At 41.7% G+C, this 21,718-nt stretch overlaps 1 protein-coding gene across 2 annotated transcripts; it reads left to right on the top strand.

Annotated features, from left to right (window-relative positions):
• Positions 1–28: 28 nt before the first annotated feature.
• On the top strand, positions 29–21,308 carry p3h3 (prolyl 3-hydroxylase 3). 2 transcript variants are annotated; one of them, XR_014569065.1, is made up of 17 exons: positions 29–340; positions 7,861–8,045; positions 9,402–9,560; positions 10,027–10,222; positions 11,279–11,410; positions 11,664–11,806; positions 12,729–12,818; positions 12,946–12,998; positions 13,184–13,263; positions 13,647–13,774; positions 14,174–14,269; positions 14,933–15,083; positions 15,697–15,814; positions 16,592–16,667; positions 17,148–17,288; positions 19,728–20,932; positions 20,976–21,308. XR_014569065.1 is itself a non-coding variant. In XM_083761570.1 (16 exons), exons 1-16 carry the CDS (start codon positions 46–48, stop codon positions 19,890–19,892), a joined length of 2,208 nt encoding a protein of 735 aa, XP_083617696.1. In that variant the 5' UTR covers positions 29–45; the 3' UTR covers positions 19,893–21,308. The 2 variants fall into 2 exon arrangements, 1 of the variants encoding a protein (XP_083617696.1); XM_083761570.1 differs by having other exon boundaries at positions 19,728–21,308.
• The last annotated feature ends 410 nt before the right edge of the window (positions 21,309–21,718 follow it).

Genomic DNA, 21,718 nt, shown 5'->3' with positions numbered 1-21,718 from the left:
CTCTCCCTCTCCTCTGGACTGTGTTTGGAGTCGGACTGGAGGACCATGGCGCTGCACTCAAATCACTTCACTGTGTACGTGGCGCTGAACAACTTTATATTATTACTATGTGATTTGACCGTGCCTGCAGCCGGCAGTGGCATTTCATCTGTCTCGGGGCTCTTGCAACCCTATGATCATTTGTATTACTCCGGAGTGCGGGCATACTTCGCCGAGGAGTGGGAGAAGGCAGCGGAGTTGCTGGAGAAGTCTATCGCGACCAAAGACGCACTGGCTCGGGTTCGAAGGCAATGCCGTGGCGAATGTATCAAGGCCGGACAGGATGCACTTAATAAACTAGGTACAAATCTTGTGTGTGTTGTGTCTGTGTCTGTGTGCAGTGGTGGAAAAGTACTCGATTATTTTTTACTTGAGTAAAAGTATCAATACCTCAATGTAGAAATACACTGTTACAAGTAAAAGTCCGGCATTAAAAATGTACTTGAGTAAATTTTAGTGCCGGGACTAATTGCGATTAATTTAGATTAATTAACTACAGAAAAATTAATCGCGATTAACTACAGATAAATTAATCGCACCTCTTTTTTCACCGCGGAACGTTTCTCACTGGGCGCTTTTCTATAGTACTGAAAACTGGAAATAATAAAAAGTCACCCCATTTTGTGTTGCCTACAATTGGAGGTCTGACAAAAAACAGTAACAATATGAAGTAAGTACAGCTTTGTGATGTCACTGAGATGTAGGCCTACTTGTTACTGTTACTAATTTTTTTTCAGACCTCCAGTTCTAGGCAACACAGAATGGGGTGACTTTTTAGTGTGGTTGCCCGAATGGGCAACCAGACTCTTGTAACTGTGACACTTTATTATTATTTTCTCACTGGAGTAGTCTTTATTTTGACGCTTTATACCTCCCACACTGTACGCTGTACGCACTTGAGCCATATGTCAAATTGACCGGAAAAATCGGGAATCGTGTGCTTGTATTTTGTTAAGAGAAATGTTGTATAGTTTAATTGATATGAATTTATTAGTGAATAAAATTTCCCCATTGACATGAATGGGAAAAGGCAAAAATTCACATTCAAGTATTTGTTCCTCGGAGACTGTAATCACTACAGTTACAAAACTTTTAGGGATAATTCAACATTATCCCTAAAATTATTTAACCCTAAAAATTTATCGGTCGGCCTCATGGTGGCGCTATAACAGCCCACTTTACCTTTTGGCTTATAACTCTTGAACCGTAGGTCGTAAAATCAAAAAAATGTTTTCCCTGGATTCCTTGGGTCATGACGCATCTCCCCATATAGGCCACGCCCATTTCCGCCATGATAGATTTTCCGCCATTTTGAATTTTGTCCAAAACACACTTTTTGCTTTTCCTCCTACAGATTTTGTCCAAATCTCACAGAAATCGGCACACGTGATCTCTGGACCCATCCAATTAAAACTGAGCCGCAGAATTTTGAAAGTGCGTATCGTTCGGCCGCAATCGTCTTCCGAAGTTAGTAGGAGGGGCCTATATCACAAAAAATGCCATAAATCACGAACGGAATGTCCAATCCATCCCAAATTTCAATCACATGTCCGGGGTGGTTCAATCAACCAAGTTCTAAAAGCAATTCCATTTTCATCCATAGGGGGCACCGCAGAAGCGAGAAATGTAACCGTTTGTCGCAAAAACATGAATTTCGGGGGTTAAATCCCCTCCGAATTACTTACGCATGATCTAAGGCGTGACTTGAAATTGTAATTGGCTGGCAATACTAGTGGGAGGGGCATATGTAAGCCACTGCGGCAACCACACTCTGCAATTTTTTAAAATTGCGAATTTTCTAGTTAGTGTGGTTGCCCGAATGGGCAACCAGACTCTTGTAACTGTGACACTTTATTATTATTTTCTCACTGGAGTAGTCTTTATTTTGACGCTTTATACCTCCCACACTGTACGCTGTACGCACTTGAGCCATATGTCAAATTGACCGGAAAAATCGGGAATCGTGTGCTTGTATTTTGTTAAGAGAAATGTTGTATAGTTTAATTGATATGAATTTATTAGTGAATTAAATTTCCCCATTGACATGAATGGGAAAAGGCAAAAATTCACATAAAAGTATTTGTTCCTCGGAGACTGTAATCACTATAGTTACAAAACTTTTAGGGATATTTCAACATTATCACTAAAATTATTTAACCCTAAAATTTTATCGGTCGGCCTCATGGTGGCGCTATAACAGCCCACTTTACCTTTTGGCTTATAACTCTTGAACCGTAGGTCGTAAAATCAAAATTATTTTTTCCCTGGATTCCTTGGGTCATGACGCATCTCCCCATATAGGCCACGCCCATTTCCGCCATGATAGATTTTCCGCCATTTTGAATTCTGTCCAAAACACACTTTTTGCTTTTCCTCCTACAGATTTTGTCCAAATCTCACAGAAATCGGCACACGTGATCTCTGGACCCATCCAATTAAAACTGAGCCGCAGAATTTTGAAAGTGCGTATCGTTCGGCCGTAATCGTCTTCCGAAGTTAGTAGGAGGGGCCTATATCACAAAAAATGCCATAAATCACGAACGGAATGTCCAATCCATCCCAAATTTCAATCACATGTCCGGGGTGGTTCGATCAACCAAGTTCTAAAAGCAATTCCATTTTCATCCATAGGGGGCGCCGCAAATGCGAGAAATGTAACCGTTTGTCGCAAAAACATGAATTTCGGGGGTTAAATCCCCTCCGAATGACTTACGCATGATCTAAGGCGTGACTTGAAATTGTAATTGGCTGGCAATACTAGTGGGAGGGGCATATGTAAGCCACTGCGGCAACCACACTCTGCAATTTTTTAAAATTGCGAATTTTCTAGTGTTATTTGTTAGTGTGGTCTTTATTAGTAGTCTTTATTTTGACGCTTTATACCTCCCACACTGTACGCTGTACGCACTTGAGCCATATGTCAAATTGACCGGAAAAATCGGGAATCGTGTGCTTGTATTTTGTTAAGAGAAATGTTGTATAGTTTAATTGATATGAATTTATTAGTGAATAAAATTTCCCCATTGACATGAATGGGAAAAGGCAAAAATTCACATAAAAGTATTTGTTCCTCGGAGACTGTAATCACTATAGTTACAAAACCTTTAGGGATAATTCAACATTATCCCTAAAATTATTTAACCCTAAAAATTTATCGGTCGGCCTCATGGTGGCGCTATAACAGCCCACTTTACCTTTTGGCTTATAACTCTTGAACCGTAGGTCGTAAAATCAAAATTATTTTTTCCCTGGATTCCTTGGGTCATGACGCATCTCCCCATATAGGCCACGCCCATTTCCGCCATGATAGATTTTCCGCCATTTTGAATTTTGTCCAAAACACACTTTTTGCTTTTCCTCCTACAGATTTCGTCCAAATCTCACAGAAATCGGCACACGTGATCTCTGGACCCATCCAATTAAAACTGAGCCGCAGAATTTTGAAAGTGCGTATCGTTCGGCCGTAATCGTCTTCCGAAGTTAGTAGGAGGGGCCTATATCACAAAAAATGCCATAAATCACGAACGGAATGTCCAATCCATCCCAAATTTCAATCACATGTCCGGGGTGGTTCAATCAACCAAGTTCCATTTCAGCAATTCCATTTTCATCCATAGGGGGCGCCGCAATTGCGAGAAATGTAACCGTTTGTCGCAAAAACATGAATTTCGGGGGTTAAATCCCCTCCGAATTACTTACGCATGATCTAAGGCGTGACTTGAAATTGTAATTGGCTGGCAATACTAGTGGGAGGGGCATATGTAAGCCACTGCGGCAACCACACTCTGCAATTTTTTTAAATTGCGAATTTTCTAGTTATTTTCTCACTGGAGTAGTCTTTATTTTGACGCTTTATACCTCCCACACTGTACGCTGTACGCACTTGAGCCATATGTCAAATTGACCGGAAAAATCGGGAATCGTGTGCTTGTATTTTGTTAAGAGAAATGTTGTATAGTTTAATTGATATGAATTTATTAGTGAATTAAATTTCCCCATTGACATGAATGGGAAAAGGCAAAAATTCACATAAAAGTATTTGTTCCTCGGAGACTGTAATCACTATAGTTACAAAACTTTTAGGGATATTTCAACATTATCCCTAAAATTATTTAACCCTAAAATTTTATCGGTCGGCCTCATGGTGGCGCTATAACAGCCCACTTTACCTTTTGGCTTATAAATCTTGAACCGTAGGTCGTAAAATCAAAATTATTTTTCCCCTGGATTCCTTGGGTCATGACGCATCTCCCCATATAGGCCACGCCCATTTCCGCCATGATAGATTTTCCGCCATTTTGAATTTTGTCCAAAACACACTTTTTGCATTTCCTCCTACAGATTTTGTCCAAATCTCACAGAAATCGGCACACGTGATCTCTGGACCCATCCAATTAAAACTGAGCCGCAGAATTTTGAAAGTGCGTATCGTTCGGCCGCAATCGTCTTCCGAAGTTAGTAGGAGGGGCCTATATCACAAAAAATGCCATAAATCACGAACGGAATGTCCAATCCATCCCAAATTTCAATCACATGTCCGGGGTGGTTCAATCAACCAAGTTCTAATAGCAATTCCATTTTCATCCATAGGGGGCGCCGCAAATGCGAGAAATGTAACCGTTTGTCGCAAAAACATGAATTTCGGGGGTTAAATCCCCTCCGAATTACTTACGCATGATCTAAGGCGTGACTTGAAATTGTAATTGGCTGGCAATACTAGTGGGAGGGGCATATGTAAGCCCACTGCGGCAACCACACTCTGCAATTTTTTAAAATTGCGAATTTTCTAGTGTTATTTGTTAGTGTGGTCTTTATTAGTAGTCTTTATTTTGACGCTTTATACCTCCCACACTGTACGCTGTACGCACTTGAGCCATATGTCAAATTGACCGGAAAAATCGGGAATCGTGTGCTTGTATTTTGTTAAGAGAAATGTTGTATAGTTTAATTGATATGAATTTATTAGTGAATTAAATTTCCCCATTGACATGAATGGGAAAAGGCAAAAATTCACATTCAAGTATTTGTTCCTCGGAGACTGTAATCACTATAGTTACAAAACTTTTAGGGATAATTCAACATTATCCCTAAAATTATTTAACACTAAAATTTTCTCGGTCGGCCTCATGGTGGCGCTATAACAGCCCACTTTACCTTTTGGCTTATAACTCTTGAACCGTAGGTCGTAAAAACAAAAAAAAGTTTTCCCTGGATTCCTTGGGTCATGACGCATCTCCCCATATAGGCCACGCCCATTTCCGCCATGATAGATTTTCCGCCATTTAGAATTTTGTCCAAAACACACTTTTTGCTTTTCCTCCTACAGATTTTGTCCAAATCTCACAGAAATCGGCACACGTGATCTCTGGACCCATCCAATTAAAACTGAGCCGCAGAATTTTGAAAGTGCGTATCGTTCGGCCGCAATCGTCTTCCGAAGTTAGTAGGAGGGGCCTATATCACAAAAAATGCCATAAATCACGAACGGAATGTCCAATCCATCCCAAATTTCAATCACATGTCCGGGGTGGTTCAGTCAACCAAGTTCTAAAAGCAATTCCATTTTCATCCATAGGGGGCGCCGCAAATGCGAGAAATGTAACCGTTTGTCGCAAAAACATGAATTTCGGGGGTTAAATCCCCTCCGAATGACTTACGCATGATCTAAGGCGTGACTTGAAATTGTAATTGGCTGGCAATACTAGTGGGAGGGGCATATGTAAGCCACTGCGGCAACCACACTCTGCAATTTTTTAAAATTGCGAATTTTCTAGTGTTATTTGTTAGTGTGGTCTTTATTAGTAGTCTTTATTTTGACGCTTTATACCTCCCACACTGTACACTGTACGCACTTGAGCCATATGTCAAATTGACCGGAAAAATCGGGAATCGTGTGCTTGTATTTTGTTAAGAGAAATGTTGTATAGTTTAATTGATATGAATTTATTAGTGAATTAAATTTCCCCATTGACATGAATGGGAAAAGGCAAAAATTCACATTCAAGTATTTGTTCCTCGCAGACTGTAATCACTATAGTTACAAAACTTTTAGGGATAATTCAACATTATCCCTAAAATTATTTAACACAAAAATTGTATCGGTCGGCCTCATGGTGGCGCTATAACAGCCCACTTTACCTTTTGGCTTATAACTCTTGAACCGTAGGTCGTAAAATCAAAAAAATGTTTTCCCTGGATTCCTTGGGTCATGACGCATCTCCCCATATAGGCCACGCCCATTTCCGCCATGATAGATTTTCCGCCATTTTGAATTTTGTCCAAAACACACTTTTTGCTTTTCCTCCTACAGATTTTGTCCAAATCTCACAGAAATCGGCACACGTGATCTCTGGACCCATCCAATTAAAACTGAACCGCAGAATTTTGAAAGTGCATATCGTTCGGCCGTAATCGTCTTCCGAAGTTAGTAGGAGGGGCCTATATCACAAAAAATGCCATAAATCACGAACGGAATGTCCAATCCATCCCAAATTTCAATCACATTTCCGGGGTGGTACAATCAACCAAGTTCTAAAAGCAATTCAATTTTCATCCATAGGGGGCGCCGCAAATGCGAGAAATGTAACCGTTTGTCGCAAAAACATGAATTTCGGGGGTTAAATCCCCTCCGAATTACTTACGCATGATCTAAGGCGTGACTTGAAATTGTAATTGGCTGGCAATACTAGTGGGAGGGGCATATGTAAGCCACTGCGGCAACCACACTCTGCAATTTTTTAAAATTGCGAATTTTCTAGTTATTATTATTTCCACAACAGGTATATTAATGACAGTAAAATGTTGAAAATGAGTGGTATCCTGTAGTCACTATTCATTGATTCACTGGGATACCAAAAAACATTAAAAAAAAAGGTTTCTCGCTGTTCTCGGGTTGAATATTGATATGCGATTAAAATGTGATTAATCTAGATTAATTAATCGCAAAGCCTCTGATTAATTAGATTAATTTCTTTAATAGAGTCCCAGCTCTAGTAAATTTACAAGAGTATTTGCATCAAAATATAGGCCTACTTAAAGTAACAAAAGTAAAAGTAGGCCTAACTGATTATGCAAAGTGTCCTATTTCAAGTTCTCAAAATGAATGAAAATCTTTAGAAAATAGCAGATCTACTTGTAGAAATATATAGCCTAGGGCTGAAAATAGTGGTTAATGTATGTTTTGTAATAATCAAAATCTACAAAGAATCTGGTAACTACAGTTGTCAAATAATTGTAGTGAGTAAAAAGTACATTTTTAGTAGTAAAAGTAAAGGTATTGGGCATTAAAGTAACTCAAAATTGTACTCAAGTAAGTACATACATGAGTAAATGAACGGTGTGTGTGTGTGTGTGTGTGTGTGTGTGTGTGTGTGTGTGTGTGTGTGTGTGTGTGTGTGTGTGTGTGTGTGTGTGTGTGCGTGTGCGTGTGCGTGTGCGTGTGTGTGTGTGTGTGTGTGTGTGTGTGTGTGTGCGCGCGCATGCGCAATTGCGCATCACACACATAACATACATCAGTTTATTGCATAGATATTTTACTACTACTACATCCCACAGCTTGATAATAAGTAGCTAGGCACTGTCCAGACAGATCAGACCATCAATGATTTGATTGTACAGTTTAATACAGTGCAATAGCTCATTTTGTATAACATTCCGTTTCAAAACCAAAATGTGACAGAAGACATTAGTATAAAGTTTGAAAGTCTTAACACAACATAATGCATTCCATAAGACTAAGTGGTTGTTGTTGGTCATATTGACTGATGACGAGCCACTGCATGAACCTCTAACAATATTGTTTCCCCCACATGGTTCCATCAGACACTGAGGAGGGGAGTGTACGGGACCTGTGGGCTCTGGACTGGGTCCAGCAGAGGGCCGAGTGTGTGAGGTTCTGTGTTGGACGGGCTGTCAGCACAATGGGACAGCAACCTGTCTCTCAGGACATCGAGTATGAATTCATCAGCCGCAACGCCTACAACTACCTGCAAGTCACATACTACAAAGTACGTTTTCCCTTAAGGGATGATTATACTGTAGGTCTTAGCCCTGGAACATGACTGCCATGATGATTATCATGACAGTCATGCAGTAACTTTGCCCTGTTTTTGCGCTCGCTGCATTTACAAGATTTCCGTATATATAAACATTCAGATTTCAAATATAAAGTACTCACAAAGTGTCCCACGGGTGTTAGTTAGTAGCAGCGCCAGCGATTAGAATTGCTGCGTCCCGCGTTGTTTAAAAAGCATTTTTGTCCGAGCTCCCCGGGTACTTTTTTCAAACGGGATTCGTTTGGGAAATCCACAGTTGCACACCGGGAGCGCACTCGCCTATTAGTCTGTATTGGCAGGGCGGTCAGCCTACCTATATCGAACACACCGAGTGCCACCCTCCTCCCGACCGATAGGGGCGCGTAGTTGAAAGCCAATGGCAAAATAACACCTCGGATAAAAATGCTTTTTATTAAACAACGCGGGATGCAGAAATTATAATCGCTGGCGCTGCTACTAACTAACACCCGTGGGACACTTTGTGAGTACTTTATATTTGAAATGCGAATGTTTAAATATTTTAATTCTTTGTAAATGTAGCGTTCACAAAAACCAGGGTGAAGTTGCGTCATGACTCTCGTATGAATACGAGAGTCATGAATCATGGCTATGTAGGTCTAAACTTGAGACCTGTAATCATCTTTAGACTAACGAGTATCCTGACTTGTGTGTTTATCTGGAGCAGCCCACTGCAACACAACATATACATTTTGTTTAATATGGCAACAAAAGCAGCTGAATCCTGACTAGTGAAGGTTAATTTGTTTTATTTTTCATTTTACATGCTTAGTGCTTACACAAAAACGAAAATCGTACTCAGGATTAGCAGTGACAGTGTACGAGGGAGGGTACAGCAAGTCTAAACTAAACTAACAATAAAAACAAAAAGACAGATATATATTCTGCTCACTGAATTGATGTTATTATAATATTAAATTCTTTATAGATAGACATTGATCTATGTTTTCAAAAGTTTGTAATGATATCAAATTTGTATTGTATTTGTATTTACTGGTACTACAGAGTGTAGTAAATGTTGTGCCACAACTACATTATATCACCTTCCTTCCTTCCTTCCTTCCTTCCTTCTTAATTCTTCGTACTTTCCCTCTGAAAAGTTTAAAACTGTTCAAGGAATTGAAGGAATGTGTGATGAATGTGCTCACACTCAAGAGGCTCAGTTACAAGCAGGCACTCTTACCCAGAGCTTCAGAGGAGCTCCTGTCCAGAGGACACCATAGATTTGTTTGTATGAAACGCCTATACAAGAGGATAGGCGTTTCAGCCTGTGGCTCATTTTGTCTGCAGTTACAAAAGTTGCAGAAGGCTGCATCGGCAGCTCACACATACTTTGTGGCCAACCCCAACCACCTGGAGATGAGGAACAACATTGAGAAGTACAGACGGATGGACACAGTGAAGGAGGAAGACTTCCTGGACAGAGAGATGGAGGCAGAGAAACACTGGGTGAGGAGGACAGGAATGCTCCACAGAAACGGTTATTTAGGCTACTCGCGACTTATGCAAATTGGTCAGTGACCTAGAAAGGGGTCCTCCTGACTCACTGTTTGGAAAACAGGGCTGTATGGAATTGATAGTGCAATTGAAACACAGAAAGATTAGAAACAATGAGAAAATTATTCAACATAAGAAACAAAGACACGACTATATTGGACAACAGAACACCTCCTGTTGGAAATCACTATAAAATAATATGTATAAGTGAGAAGTAATGGAAATGGGATCATTTGAAATAGTTCCAATGGAGTGCGCTTCGCTCTGGAGGTTTCATATATCCCTAGCTATAGATCAATTCACCACCAAAACGTGAATACTTTGAGTTTGAAAGGTGCCTTTTAAATACAGATTACTTACTGACTCACTTTTCAAAAAATATCTTTTCTGTTCCCCTCCATCCATCCAACATCTCCAGACTCTGTACGATTCTGCCCAGCAGTTCGAGGGGTCTTCTGACTGGGCCCAGGCAGTGAAGGCGTGGAAGCAGTGTGTGAACGAGACCCTGAGGCAGACAGAAGAGTGCAGGGTCCAGTGCGAGATGGCGTCCCAGCTCCTGCCTGAGGACAGAGGAGTGGACGCCGGGGACGGCAGTGTGTTTGAGAAGGCTGCAGGTACAATGGAAAAGCACACACAAACCGGCCAAAGTCATGTTACGGCATGGCTCTGTAGTCTGTAGAAGGCTCCTAGCTATCTTTATCTCTCTAGGTCGTCCTCAGACGAGCCCTCCGTCGTCGCTTCCAGTCATCCCGGTTCTGCATACAGTACATCTGGCCAGCTAGTTGGTACTTTGAAATATTTAACTTGCTTATTTTAATAACTAGACTAGGTGCCACCGGCTTACTTACAGATTACAACTTGTCCAAAATGCAGCAGCTAGAGTTTTAACTAGAACTAAGATGAGAGAACATATTACTCCAGTTTTGGCATCACTGCACTGGCTTCCGGTTGTTTTTAGGATTGATTTTAAAATTATTTTACTTGTCTATAAAGCTCTCAATGGTCTCGCACCTCCGTACCTCCGTGACTGCCTACCTAGATATGTCCCTAACCGCCCCCTCAGGTCCTCCAATGCTGGCTACTTGAAGTGCCTAAAATAATGTGCACAAAAACAGCCAACAGCCTGGAATAAACTTCCATTCGAGCTCAGACACGCACCCTCTGTAGACATTTTTTAATCTCAACTCAAGACTCACCTCTTCACTCTTGCTTTTAGTTGAGTTTTACTATGCACGTTCCTACCCTGCCCTGACTGATTTGCTGCATGTGGTGTTTTTATTTGTTTTTAACTTTTTATTTATTTTATGTTCTTATTCAATTTTGTTCTTTGCCATTGTTCTATCATTTTAACTACTTGTGTTTTATTGTATTATATTTTTGTGTCCTGCCCTGTGAAGCACTTTGAGCTGCATTTATGTATGAAAGGTGCTATACAAATAAAGTTTATTATTATTATTATTATTATTATTATTACTCGGGAACGATGCAAGTTGGGAATGCCTTCCCCACCCGGTTATGCAGTACCCGTTGTACCGAGCTGTCTGTGTCCCTTTTACACCCATGCCCATATATGGAGATCTGTCTGTCTGCCTGTGTCACTACTAACAGTAAAGTTACTCATCATCAGTTACAGTTGTGCTTCATTCACGTGTGTGGTCTCCTCCCACCAGCTCTGTCCCTCTCCCTGCTCTCCTGTCAGCAGAACTGTGTGATCCAGGTCGCCACGCGACCCGGAAGAATTTCTGCTCAGGAGGACTTCCTGCCCATGCAGCTGGAGCATTTGCATATCGCCCAGTTCAAAGGTCAGAGTTCAGATGTCATATTGAATTTATAGTCATGCATTAGCGTAACAATCACACAGTGCCCTGTTCAGTCTAGCTAGTTTTAGTCTAGTTCATCTGCATTGTATTAGGTGTGTGTGTGTGTGTGTGCACTATTGTTGTGCACCACAATACTCTGGTGTGATCCTCATATCTCCCGCTGTATTTGATCTTTCTTCCTCTGTGAAGCAGACTTTGTCCTCCATATTTAGCCTGTCTGGTTCTCTCCACACAGCTGGCGATGTGGGCGGGGCGGTGCAGACACTCCGCTCCCTCCTCCTTTTCTACCCCACAGACACAGACAACCTGGGCAACCTGCAGCTCTACTATGACACACTAGGGGGAGACGCTGAGTCACAGGGTGCACAGCCTGCTCGGGTAAGGAACACCTATGCTGAAAAACTGAAAAAGTGTGTGTGAGTTGAAGAATGACATGGGTAAAGCTGGGGGTGATAAAACAGCAAAAGGAAAACTATCTGACGCATTGGAAAGAAGCAACACAAAAGCAGAGTAAACTAGAATGCTATCTGGCCCTAAACAGAGAATACACAGTGGCAGAATACCTGAGCACCGTGACCGACCCACAACAAAGAAAAATCTTAACTAGGTACAGACTCACTGAGCACAGTCTCGCGATCGAGAAGGCCGTCATAGGCAGACCTGTATCCCGAGAGAAAACAGACTATGCACCCACTGCACACAAAATTAAGTGGAAACCGAGCTACACTTCCTAACCATCTGTCCATTGTACCAAGACATCAGAGACACATACTTCCCACAGATTACAACCACACACGGAGATTTTGAAAACATGACCAATGACAAAAAACTCCCATATCTGCTGGGCGAAGTACAACAATGTGCAAACACAGCAGCAAGATTTGTGAATTGCTGTGATAGGAGAAGGATATCAAATGGAACACAACCACCCTAAAGACTAATCATTGTGTATATTCCTGCACTATACAGTACCTGCATCGAGTGATCTTGGTACATAGAATTTGATCTATTGAAGATTCTGACCTTCAAATGTACATTATTCTTGTTTTGATTGTATTGCTGTATTGTTCTTTCTGCTTTGGCAATGTAAACGTATGTTTTCTCATGCCAATAAAGCCCTTTGAATTGAATTGATAGAACTAAACCTGAATGAATTGAATATGGTGGACCCTATTTTGTTCTTTTCATGGTTTTGTCCACAAATGAGCAGTTCTTGTACTTTTTTGTGCTTTCGTTTGAAATTCTACATACTGTGCAGTAACATTTTCAATCACTCAATGTGTGTTTGTCTGTCATACAGGAGATTGTCACGTATGTGAGTCGGTCTTTGCAGGAGAAAGAGCTACTGTATTTTGGCGTGGAGAATCTAGACTTCAGCTTCAATGACCCAGTAAGTAATAGTATACTTCCCACCGGGCCAGCACAGGACCCAGAACCTGTGTTCCAATGTGAAATCAGTAACTTACATGTCACAGGCATATTGTTTTTGTATAACCTCAGTACCTGTTTCCATGTAGGATCTTTGGACTCCTGAGGATGTAGTGCCAGAGACCCTGCGAGAAGCCTGGCGGTGAGTCACATACAGTTTATACTTTGTTGCATAAGTATGAAATTGCAAAAGTTATCTTTTTAATTATTTCTTATAATAGCTCAGCGAAAATCTGTTGTCGAGTGACACGTTCTTGAAATTAAGTATAAATGAGCCCTAACTCTTGCTGCAAAGTGAATATAATTTTCCTATTTATTGTCCTTCAGAGCAGAGAAAGAGAAAATGAATGAGAAGTTGAAGGCCGGAGAGAAGGAGGTGGAGATGGATGACAGTGGGTTCTATGCAGGTAGGACACCTCCTGTCAGCCTTGTGGTTTTCAACCTCTATTCAAATCATTGAAGCCATTAGCCCATTTAGACCTGAGGCCGATTCTGAGAAACAGTTTTCTGAAAAACCTATGTTTCTATGTCAGTGGTGCAGTGGGCCCTAGTGCTGCTCAACCTTTTTCATGTCAAGGACCCCCAGAATGATCTGTATTTGGCCCCCATCTGAAAATATGTTTTTCCAGGGACCCCCCAGAAGCTAAGATTTTCGCAAATAACTAAAGTATAACATAATGCTTAAAACACCAAAAAGGGGTTCCCGTCCAAAATGGGTTTGAGGAGTCCCTATCCACATCTGAGAACCCTGTTTTCTTTCTCACTTTCTCTTTCTTTGTCCTCTCTCCAGGGGGTTCGATCCCCCAGGTGGGCGTGACCATCACCATGGACGATGACACTTTGAATGGAACCAATCGTGTCGTACTGGACGGAGTTATGACACAGGAAGAGTGTGACGCAGTGCTGCAGTTAGCAACAGTACGATTGTTTTGATGGTTTTAAATTATTTTAACTATAATATTATATATTATATTATATTAAACTATAACTAATACTGTATATTATAATGATTGTTTTGACAATTGAGCTGCACTGCAACAACTGGGCAGGACGTGTGTGTGTGTGTGTGTGTGTGTGTGTGTGTGTGTGTGTGTGTGTGTGTGTGTGTGTGTGTGTGTGTGTGTGTGTGTGTGTGTGTGTGTGTGTGTGTGTGTGTGTGTGTGTGTGTGTGTGTGTGTGTGTGTGTGTGTGTGTGTGTGTGTGTGTGTGTGTGTGTGTGAGACAATGCATGCGTGTCATAGACATGCGACGCCCCACCCAACTCAGCCTACATTAATTTCTTGATTTTCTTCATTCCATTTCCCTTGCCTCTGATAGGCTGCTGCATCAGCTGGAGATGGTTACCGAGGGCGACGGTCCCCACACACACCCCATGAGCAGTTTGAGGGTCTGACTGTCCTCAAAGCTTTAAAGGTGGAGAGAGAGAACATTTTAAATTGTTGGGTTCATAGTACTCTACCACTATACATATTGGGGAGAGGACCCAATATGTACTGATCAATATTACTGTAATTCTGTAATGGGTTCGATTCCAGCTGGGGTCGCTGTGGGCGCTGGGGGTGTGTTCATCAGTGCCCATACCCTCGGTGGGGTTGGCAAAAGGGCCTTTCTGTTTGGAGTTTGCATGTTCTCCCTGTGTCCCATAGGGTAGGTACCATCACAAATAAAACATGCAGTAATCCTGGTCTCTATACTGCCTTCCCCTCGACAGCCTGATGGAGGGGAATAAATTTTTCTTTCTGCCCAACAGAGCTACACTTCTGTTAAGGGGCGCGTTGTAGTGAGTGCGCGTGAAAACATATTGGTACCATGCCGTGATACTGCGTTCTACGAGCATGACACCAGGCATTGTCCCAGCAGTAGCTAGGAGCTAGTGCAGTGAAACATAATTGATCTCGCTCAGCAAAAGCGGACGCAGTGGATACGAGGATACGTGGATACGAACACAGTTTCCACAGTGGTGGACACTTACTTCACCCCTGCCATCTGAGGGCCTGTGAACCAGTCTCTCTCTGTCTGTCTCCTAGTCTGAACGGAATGGCATGATGAACCTGTATCTCCGTCTCCTTCTCCCAGTATGCTCAGGATGACATGGTGAACCAGTCTGATGCCAGGTTGTTACATGAGCTGGGAGAGAGAGTGAGAACTGTGCTTCACTCCTACTTCAGGAGCCCGTCTGGACTTTTCATCACCTTCACGCATCTGGTCTGTCGCACCGCTATCACAGGTACCGTCTGTCTACACAGCGACCCAAGCCATCTGCATTCTATGTTGCCCTTGTGTGTTCTGGAGTTGCATTGTGTATCCACAACTGTGTAAGCAAAAGTAAGATTTCCACATTTAAAAAAATGTAGTTTATTTGCACATGATTTAAAACATACAATAAAACAAAGTGTTAAAAGATTAGAACAGTACATTTGAATGGAAAGAAACAGAAATGAAAAAACATGTAAAGGCGAAAGTACCATAAGAAAAGAAGAAAATGATTAGACTTTTGTGTGTCACACATGACATCAAGATGGCTTTCAAGGATACTTGGATAGAGAAACTGTTGTCCAAGTATGCTCTAATCCACATCTACCAATGCCTAGGTGAATCTGAAAAAAACCCACACCTGTGTGAAGTGAGGGGCGCTCTTATCATCGTACATCATCATGACGTAACGTGTCTATTTGCTCGTCCACATATGACGTACATTCTCCATTCATTGTCAATGGGAATGTAATGTTTGTGTAAGACAAAAAGCTACACTAATAGCTGAATATAGGAGGGGCTAGCGCCCCTCAAAAACAACAACCTGAATGTACAAGTCTTTTAAATTATTTTCCTACTGTCCCCAGGGGACCAGGAGGGCAGACAGGACCTGTCTCATCCCGTCCACGTTGACAACTGTCTCCTAGAACCAGACACCAGACAGTGTTGGAGGGAACCACCGGCCTTCATACACAGAGACCTGAGGTACTTAACTGCTATTGTTTGCACCATTATCGCTAGTGCAGTTGTAGTGCAGTACAGTCATGCCTTTTACCAGAACATGTACTGCTATGCCATGCATTACTGTACCTAACAAAAATATTATCCATTATTGTCCATGAATGTCCTAAGTATATAGTTTGCATAAGTTGTCATTGCACGGTTTGCACCACATGCCAGCAAAATACTTGTATGAACGTCATAATTACGAATAAAGTATTGCTGATTCTGAAGTTCATTTATTGTTGAAGATTAAATTAGATGTTGAAATTTATTTTATTTTTTAACAAAGAGTGAGATAACCAATAACACTGTCTTGAAACGAATAGTATTTGATTTATTACAAGACACAGTCTGTTACTTTAACCCATTTTGGGCGGAAACCCCTTTTGGTGTTAGCATCATGTCATGCTTTAGCTATGGAAAAATAGCAGATCTACAAGCTCATAGCTTGTAGGTCTGCTATTTTTGAAAAATCGTGAAAATGCGGCACAAATCTTTGAATATATATTCTTTCAGACCCTAAATGGGTTAAGGAATTCATTGAAAGTGTACAGTAATTATTTTATTCTGCTATACGAGATCATTATTTTAATTTGTGCAAATTAAGGCAGGATACAAGATTGGATGCCTTCCAAAACTCATGTTAGGTTAATTGGCTACTCGGAGCATATTGTGTTCAATTTCGCCCACACGATCATAGATATATTTTGCCATGCATTCATTGAATGACTAACCTCAAACCCATTTCTTTCTACACAGTGCCATTCTGTATCTGAATGAAAACTTTGAAGGGGGGGAGCTCTTCTTCACGGACAGGGATGCAAAGACTGTAACAGTAAGTGGCTTCACCTTGATTGTTTTGAACCTTTATGTACTTGATTGACTGTTTCTTTTTACCTGCTTCACATTCATACAGTTGCCTATACTGTTCTCCTGTTGGCAACTTCTCTGGAGTCGTTGGGGTGAGAGGTTAAACGCCTTGCTCTTGTGAAAATAGCAGAACTACAACCTCACAACAACTTACAACCTCACAACGCCTCACATATAATTTGTGGACCCCCCTATAGACTTAGGTCTATATATTGTGCCATGCCACCCCTTATCCCTAAACTTATTTGACTTTATTTTTATTTATTTTTAAACCTTTTAAAATAGTTCAAATGGCCGATCTACAAGCTCACAACATGTTGATGTAGATCAGCTAGTTGAACTATTTCAAAATGTTTTTCAAAATAGTAAAAAGGGGTAGGTAAGATATGGCCCAATATATCAGCTGAACCCGGTGAGCTCTTTGATACGTTGTCTCTGTCTCCAGGCCCGGGTAAAGCCCAGCTGTGGTCGTCTGGTAGGTTTCTCCTCCGGTCCAGTCAATCCTCATGGGGTTACTGCAGTGACTGCAGGCCGGAGGTGTTCGCTCGCCCTTTGGTTCACCAAAGACAAGCTTCACAGAGACATGGTGAGTTATAATAACTAGTCCTTACCCGTTCTGAATATATGAACAGCAAATTATGTTCAGTGTGGGTAATGTGTTGTAATATATCACATTACTGATGGGGGGGGGGGGGGGGGGGAATTGTTTACAGATGGTCTTGGGAAGTTAGGTTGGGCACAAAAGTAGGCTAATTAGTAGGCTGCTGTAGTTTCTTTTGCAAGTAAATGCTGCAGTACAATCATAAGTACACCATTGATAGCTTGGTATTGTGGCTGCTTTGGAGAGGTTATCCTTTAAGATGAATAATCAGTTGGATAAATATGATTTGAAGTGGAACGTGTTCCTCAGTCATGTTGCAGGTCCTTTGGTGTGATCCATGATCAGGCTTGTTTATTGTATTAATATACATAGTCCTTACCCGTTGTATGGACTATTGCCCTCCATGAATATATTTAGAGTAAGTGAACGGTCGTGCTTTGTGTAAATGGGCGTTGTGAGGTTCAAAGAGTACTGTTCCTTTTTAGATTTAGATTCCACGGCACCAGCGCCATGGGGGAGGGAGCACACACACACACACACACACACACACACACACAAACACTGGGCCCAGCGTGTAGGCATACTGTAGTAAATATAGGCGAATAATAATGTGCATGGGATGGATTAGTGCGTGAGTGTGCGTTCAGCGCACACTCGCAATTGCAGCTGGAGGGCGACGTGACACACACACACACAGCAATGTATGGATAAATCACAGAGTTGGGAAATGCGCACGCAAGCACATAAAGAAGCAATGATGCACGGGCGTGCAAACGATTAAATGTGTTCAGATATGCAGCTGCTTACCTGCTTCGGTTTCGTTTGCGCTTCTTTTTGGCATGATGCGTTTTTTGGGGGGTGATGGCAGAGTATTCTAGTCCAAGCATGAGTCGGTGTTGTTTGTTGTTGGTGGAGTGGCCGAGTCTACAGACAGTGCAGAGTAGTTCACAGGTCACATCACACACAGGAGCAGTGAAAGGGGGAGGGTCCTTCGGATGGCTGGCCTCTGTGCTGGTGGAGTGTGACGATTATGACGTCACATCAACTTTGCCCGTGGGATTGTGTTGTGATGTAAAAACAATATCTGTACAGTAAATATGACAGTTGCGTCGGTAAAATGTAGCCTAGCCGGATTCTGGGAGCGTGCAGATTTTTTTTGGCATGGAGAGATGTGTGCTAATAGTGTGGCTCGGTCGGAGATAGACCACGGACAAATAAACGGGTTTTTATTCACTAATAAATTCATTATTAATGTTATTGAAAAAATGGCTTCGTTAAGACCTCCATATTATTATGGCCAATGCCTGTGTGAAAAGTGGGAGCGATTGGTGCAGGCAATGAGGAGATACGGTGGTGTTTCTGACATTCATTCATTCATTCATTCATTCAGACATTCGCTGAATTATAGTATGATGATGATGATGATGATGATAATACAGTAATAGCTCAGAATTGTGTTCTCAAATCTCCATGACTTCAACTGTCAATATGACAATTGTATTTAGAGGATTCATTACAGGTTTAATGTTTGTTTTTAGTTATCATCACCTAATCATAGCAACATGAGTTACTTTTATATATTAGCGCCCCTCACTTCACACAGGTGTGATTTTTCTAACAAATATGCCTTTAAAAATGTAAAGGGGGGCACTTGGTTGCTAGGCCAGTTAGTGCACACACTGCACAGATCATTATGCTCCTTGTGAGTGTGAGGACCAAGGTTTGAATCCGACTTCTGTCTTGTCTCACTTAAGACAAAAATGGAAGAAAGTTAGCTTTCAAATTATTTAGTAAATAATTGGTGCAGTTAATTCCCCCAGAATGCAGTTAAGTATATTATACTTAACTGCATTTTGGTTAAGTATATTATACTTAACTGCATTTTGGGGGAATTAACTGCACAGTTGGATTGTGTTTTTGACCCATAGGATTGCTTGCTTACTGCATATAGGTGACAAATATGTCATCGGCATTATTGGTCGTTTCCGCAGTGACACAGGTGTTTACGTAATGAGACTAGCTGAAGAAAATATGAGTTCAAAATGCACATTTTCACATGCTGTCATACATTAGGGTGCCACGCCTAGTCTTTATATCATGTCAGGGGGGAAAAAACATATAGAACTTATTTATAAAATGTACATCATTTTGCTAATAAAGTTTCTGCCATCCTGCAAATCCAAGGGCTATCCTGCGGAAAATGTTGTGCTAACAGGTCACTTATTTCAAATGGTAAATACCGGTATCTTATGGAAAAAACTTTCTCCTAACTCTTTAACTTTTTAGTTTTTTTCTTTTTTTCTTGTAAACTCTCTTGGTTTTCATTTGACATTCTCAGATACTATGCTGTCTCCTTGTTTCATATAGTGCCCAGTACTGGAAATCAATTTTAATCTACCGCCCCACTACCTTCTGTCATTTTAGGAGCGAGAGGAGGCCGAGGCCCTGTGGGCTGCAGGCGGGCAGAGCGTGGTGCCGCAGGAGGAGGAGGGAGGGAAGGGCAGCAGTGGTGGTGGAAGGAGTGGACGCCAAGGGTCGCCCAAGGACAGGAGCAGAGGGACAGTTACTGGGGCCAAGGAGGAGCTGTAAGAACCGTGAGCAGAACACAATGGATGGACTGAGCCGCACCAAATAGGTTGACATTTTCACACAATTTTATGTGAATGGGCTGGACCTGTCAGTGATGTGATTTGTAATATACTAGCCTCCATGCTCACGTACACCGCGGCGTAGGGTGTCTGGTGTCTTTCTCCTTCCCTGTGCTGGCCTCCCTCTCAGCTCTATCACTGATAAAACGCAGGCAACCCAGAGGTGTGCACACAGCTGTGCCGTCCATTGAAATGCCAAACTTCAATGTCAATTAGCATCAGTATCATACAGTAGGAGGTCATCTGGGAAACTTAGTGAGACAAGCTTTCAAATGCAATCAGTGTCTTCCTTATACGATGTTATACAATTATGTATAACAATGTGTTGATCAATTATTTACTTTCTTGACCTCGACCTACAAATGTCAGATGAGCTCGAGATCTACATTAATATATGAAGTTACATGGCCTTGTGTTGTGATTTGTGATGATGGAGTAGCAGTAATTGCAAACGGAAAGACATACAATATATACAAACTTTTAATTTATTTAAACTGAGTTGGGGTAGTTGGGGAGTTGAAGTACAGGTGGAAGGATCTAGCACAACTCAATATTCAACCAGTGATGGGTGTGAAAAAGCCATTCTAGGGCAAGGGTCTTCACAGTTTTTCAGGCCAAGGACCCCTTAGTTGTGAGAGAGATGAAGCAGGGACCCCCACTACATATTGTATAAAATTGTGTGGTAGATTAAACCTTTGCATAGACTTCATATACTTGTTTGACAGCAATATCATCAGTGTTGTGTAAATTCATATATTTTCTGTTTGTTTACACATTATATTTTCTATTAATAATGTGTATTTTAACCACTTAAACCACCCCCCCATATTTGGTAAACATATTTTGGCTCTGTACTTGGGCTGCTCTTTTTTTCCACCACACCAAGTACCTAGTAACACAGAGAACCCCCTAGCCTAGAGGTACCGGACCCACTGTTGAAGACCCAGTACCTAGTAACACAGAGAACCCCCTAGCCTAGAGGTACCGGACCCACTGTTGAAGACCCATGTTCTTGGGGATTTAGGAACATACAGTACATCCCCAATCATGAAACACCCTGAACTGTGTTTACTGTTTTTACACGAGCGATGTCAATTTGTGATCCTTCTCGACCCGCCCCCACCCTCCTCCCCCCCCCCCCCCCCCCCCCCACACACACACACACACACACAGCATGTGCATTTGTATATACAGTATGAATATGAATGAATATGTGTAACAGTGTCTCCCACTCCAGGGTAAATCATTTGTGCATTTGTATCTGTAGCTCTGCTGTAGGCCTATGTGCCTTACTGTATATTGTGCAAAAACGGCTACACCGCTACTAAACACGAATGGAATAAAAGAAGAAATAAAAGTGACTTGACAATTATGTGTCATGCAGTGAGTTGTGGCTGACACAGACAGGGGTATGAGATACCGAAGGTAAGGAGAGACGGCGTCACAGCAGAGGGTCGGGATATTACAGATAGGTGTGGGCGTGAGAGAGAATCCATTAAGTGATTAGGACAGGCCCCGTTCATTCGTTGGCTCACTTGGCTGCATGCAGATTAAAAAGACTCACTAAAAGCACTATGAATCCGTTTAAAAATGTAGTATGTCAAATGTTTACACCTACATTTGTAACCTTTTTTTCGACCGCTTATCCGTAGTCTGGTCGCAGGGGCAACACCTCCACTTCCTCTCCAGAGCAACATTAGTAACTTCCTCCTGGGGGATCCCGAGGCGTTCCAAGGCCAGCGAGTTGATGTAATCCCTCCATCTCAT

Source organism: Protomyctophum parallelum (assembly GCF_964188405.1).
Source record: "Protomyctophum parallelum genome assembly, chromosome: 3".
Classification (NCBI taxonomy): domain Eukaryota; kingdom Metazoa; phylum Chordata; class Actinopteri; order Myctophiformes; family Myctophidae; genus Protomyctophum; species Protomyctophum parallelum.
Note: the sequence above shows the minus strand (reverse complement) of the source record. Positions and strands in the feature narration are given on the sequence as shown.

Bases quoted from the DNA above. Each gene is read 5' to 3' on its own strand.
- p3h3 (XM_083761570.1), top strand. From the start codon at position 46: ATGGCGCTGCACTCAAATCACTTCACTGTGTACGTGGCGCTGAACAAC. The intron at 11,807-12,728 runs GTAAGGAACACC...TCTGTCATACAG, and splicing joins AGGGTGCACAGCCTGCTCGG to GAGATTGTCACGTATGTGAG. The intron at 12,999-13,183 runs GTGAGTCACATA...ATTGTCCTTCAG, and splicing joins ACCCTGCGAGAAGCCTGGCG to AGCAGAGAAAGAGAAAATGA.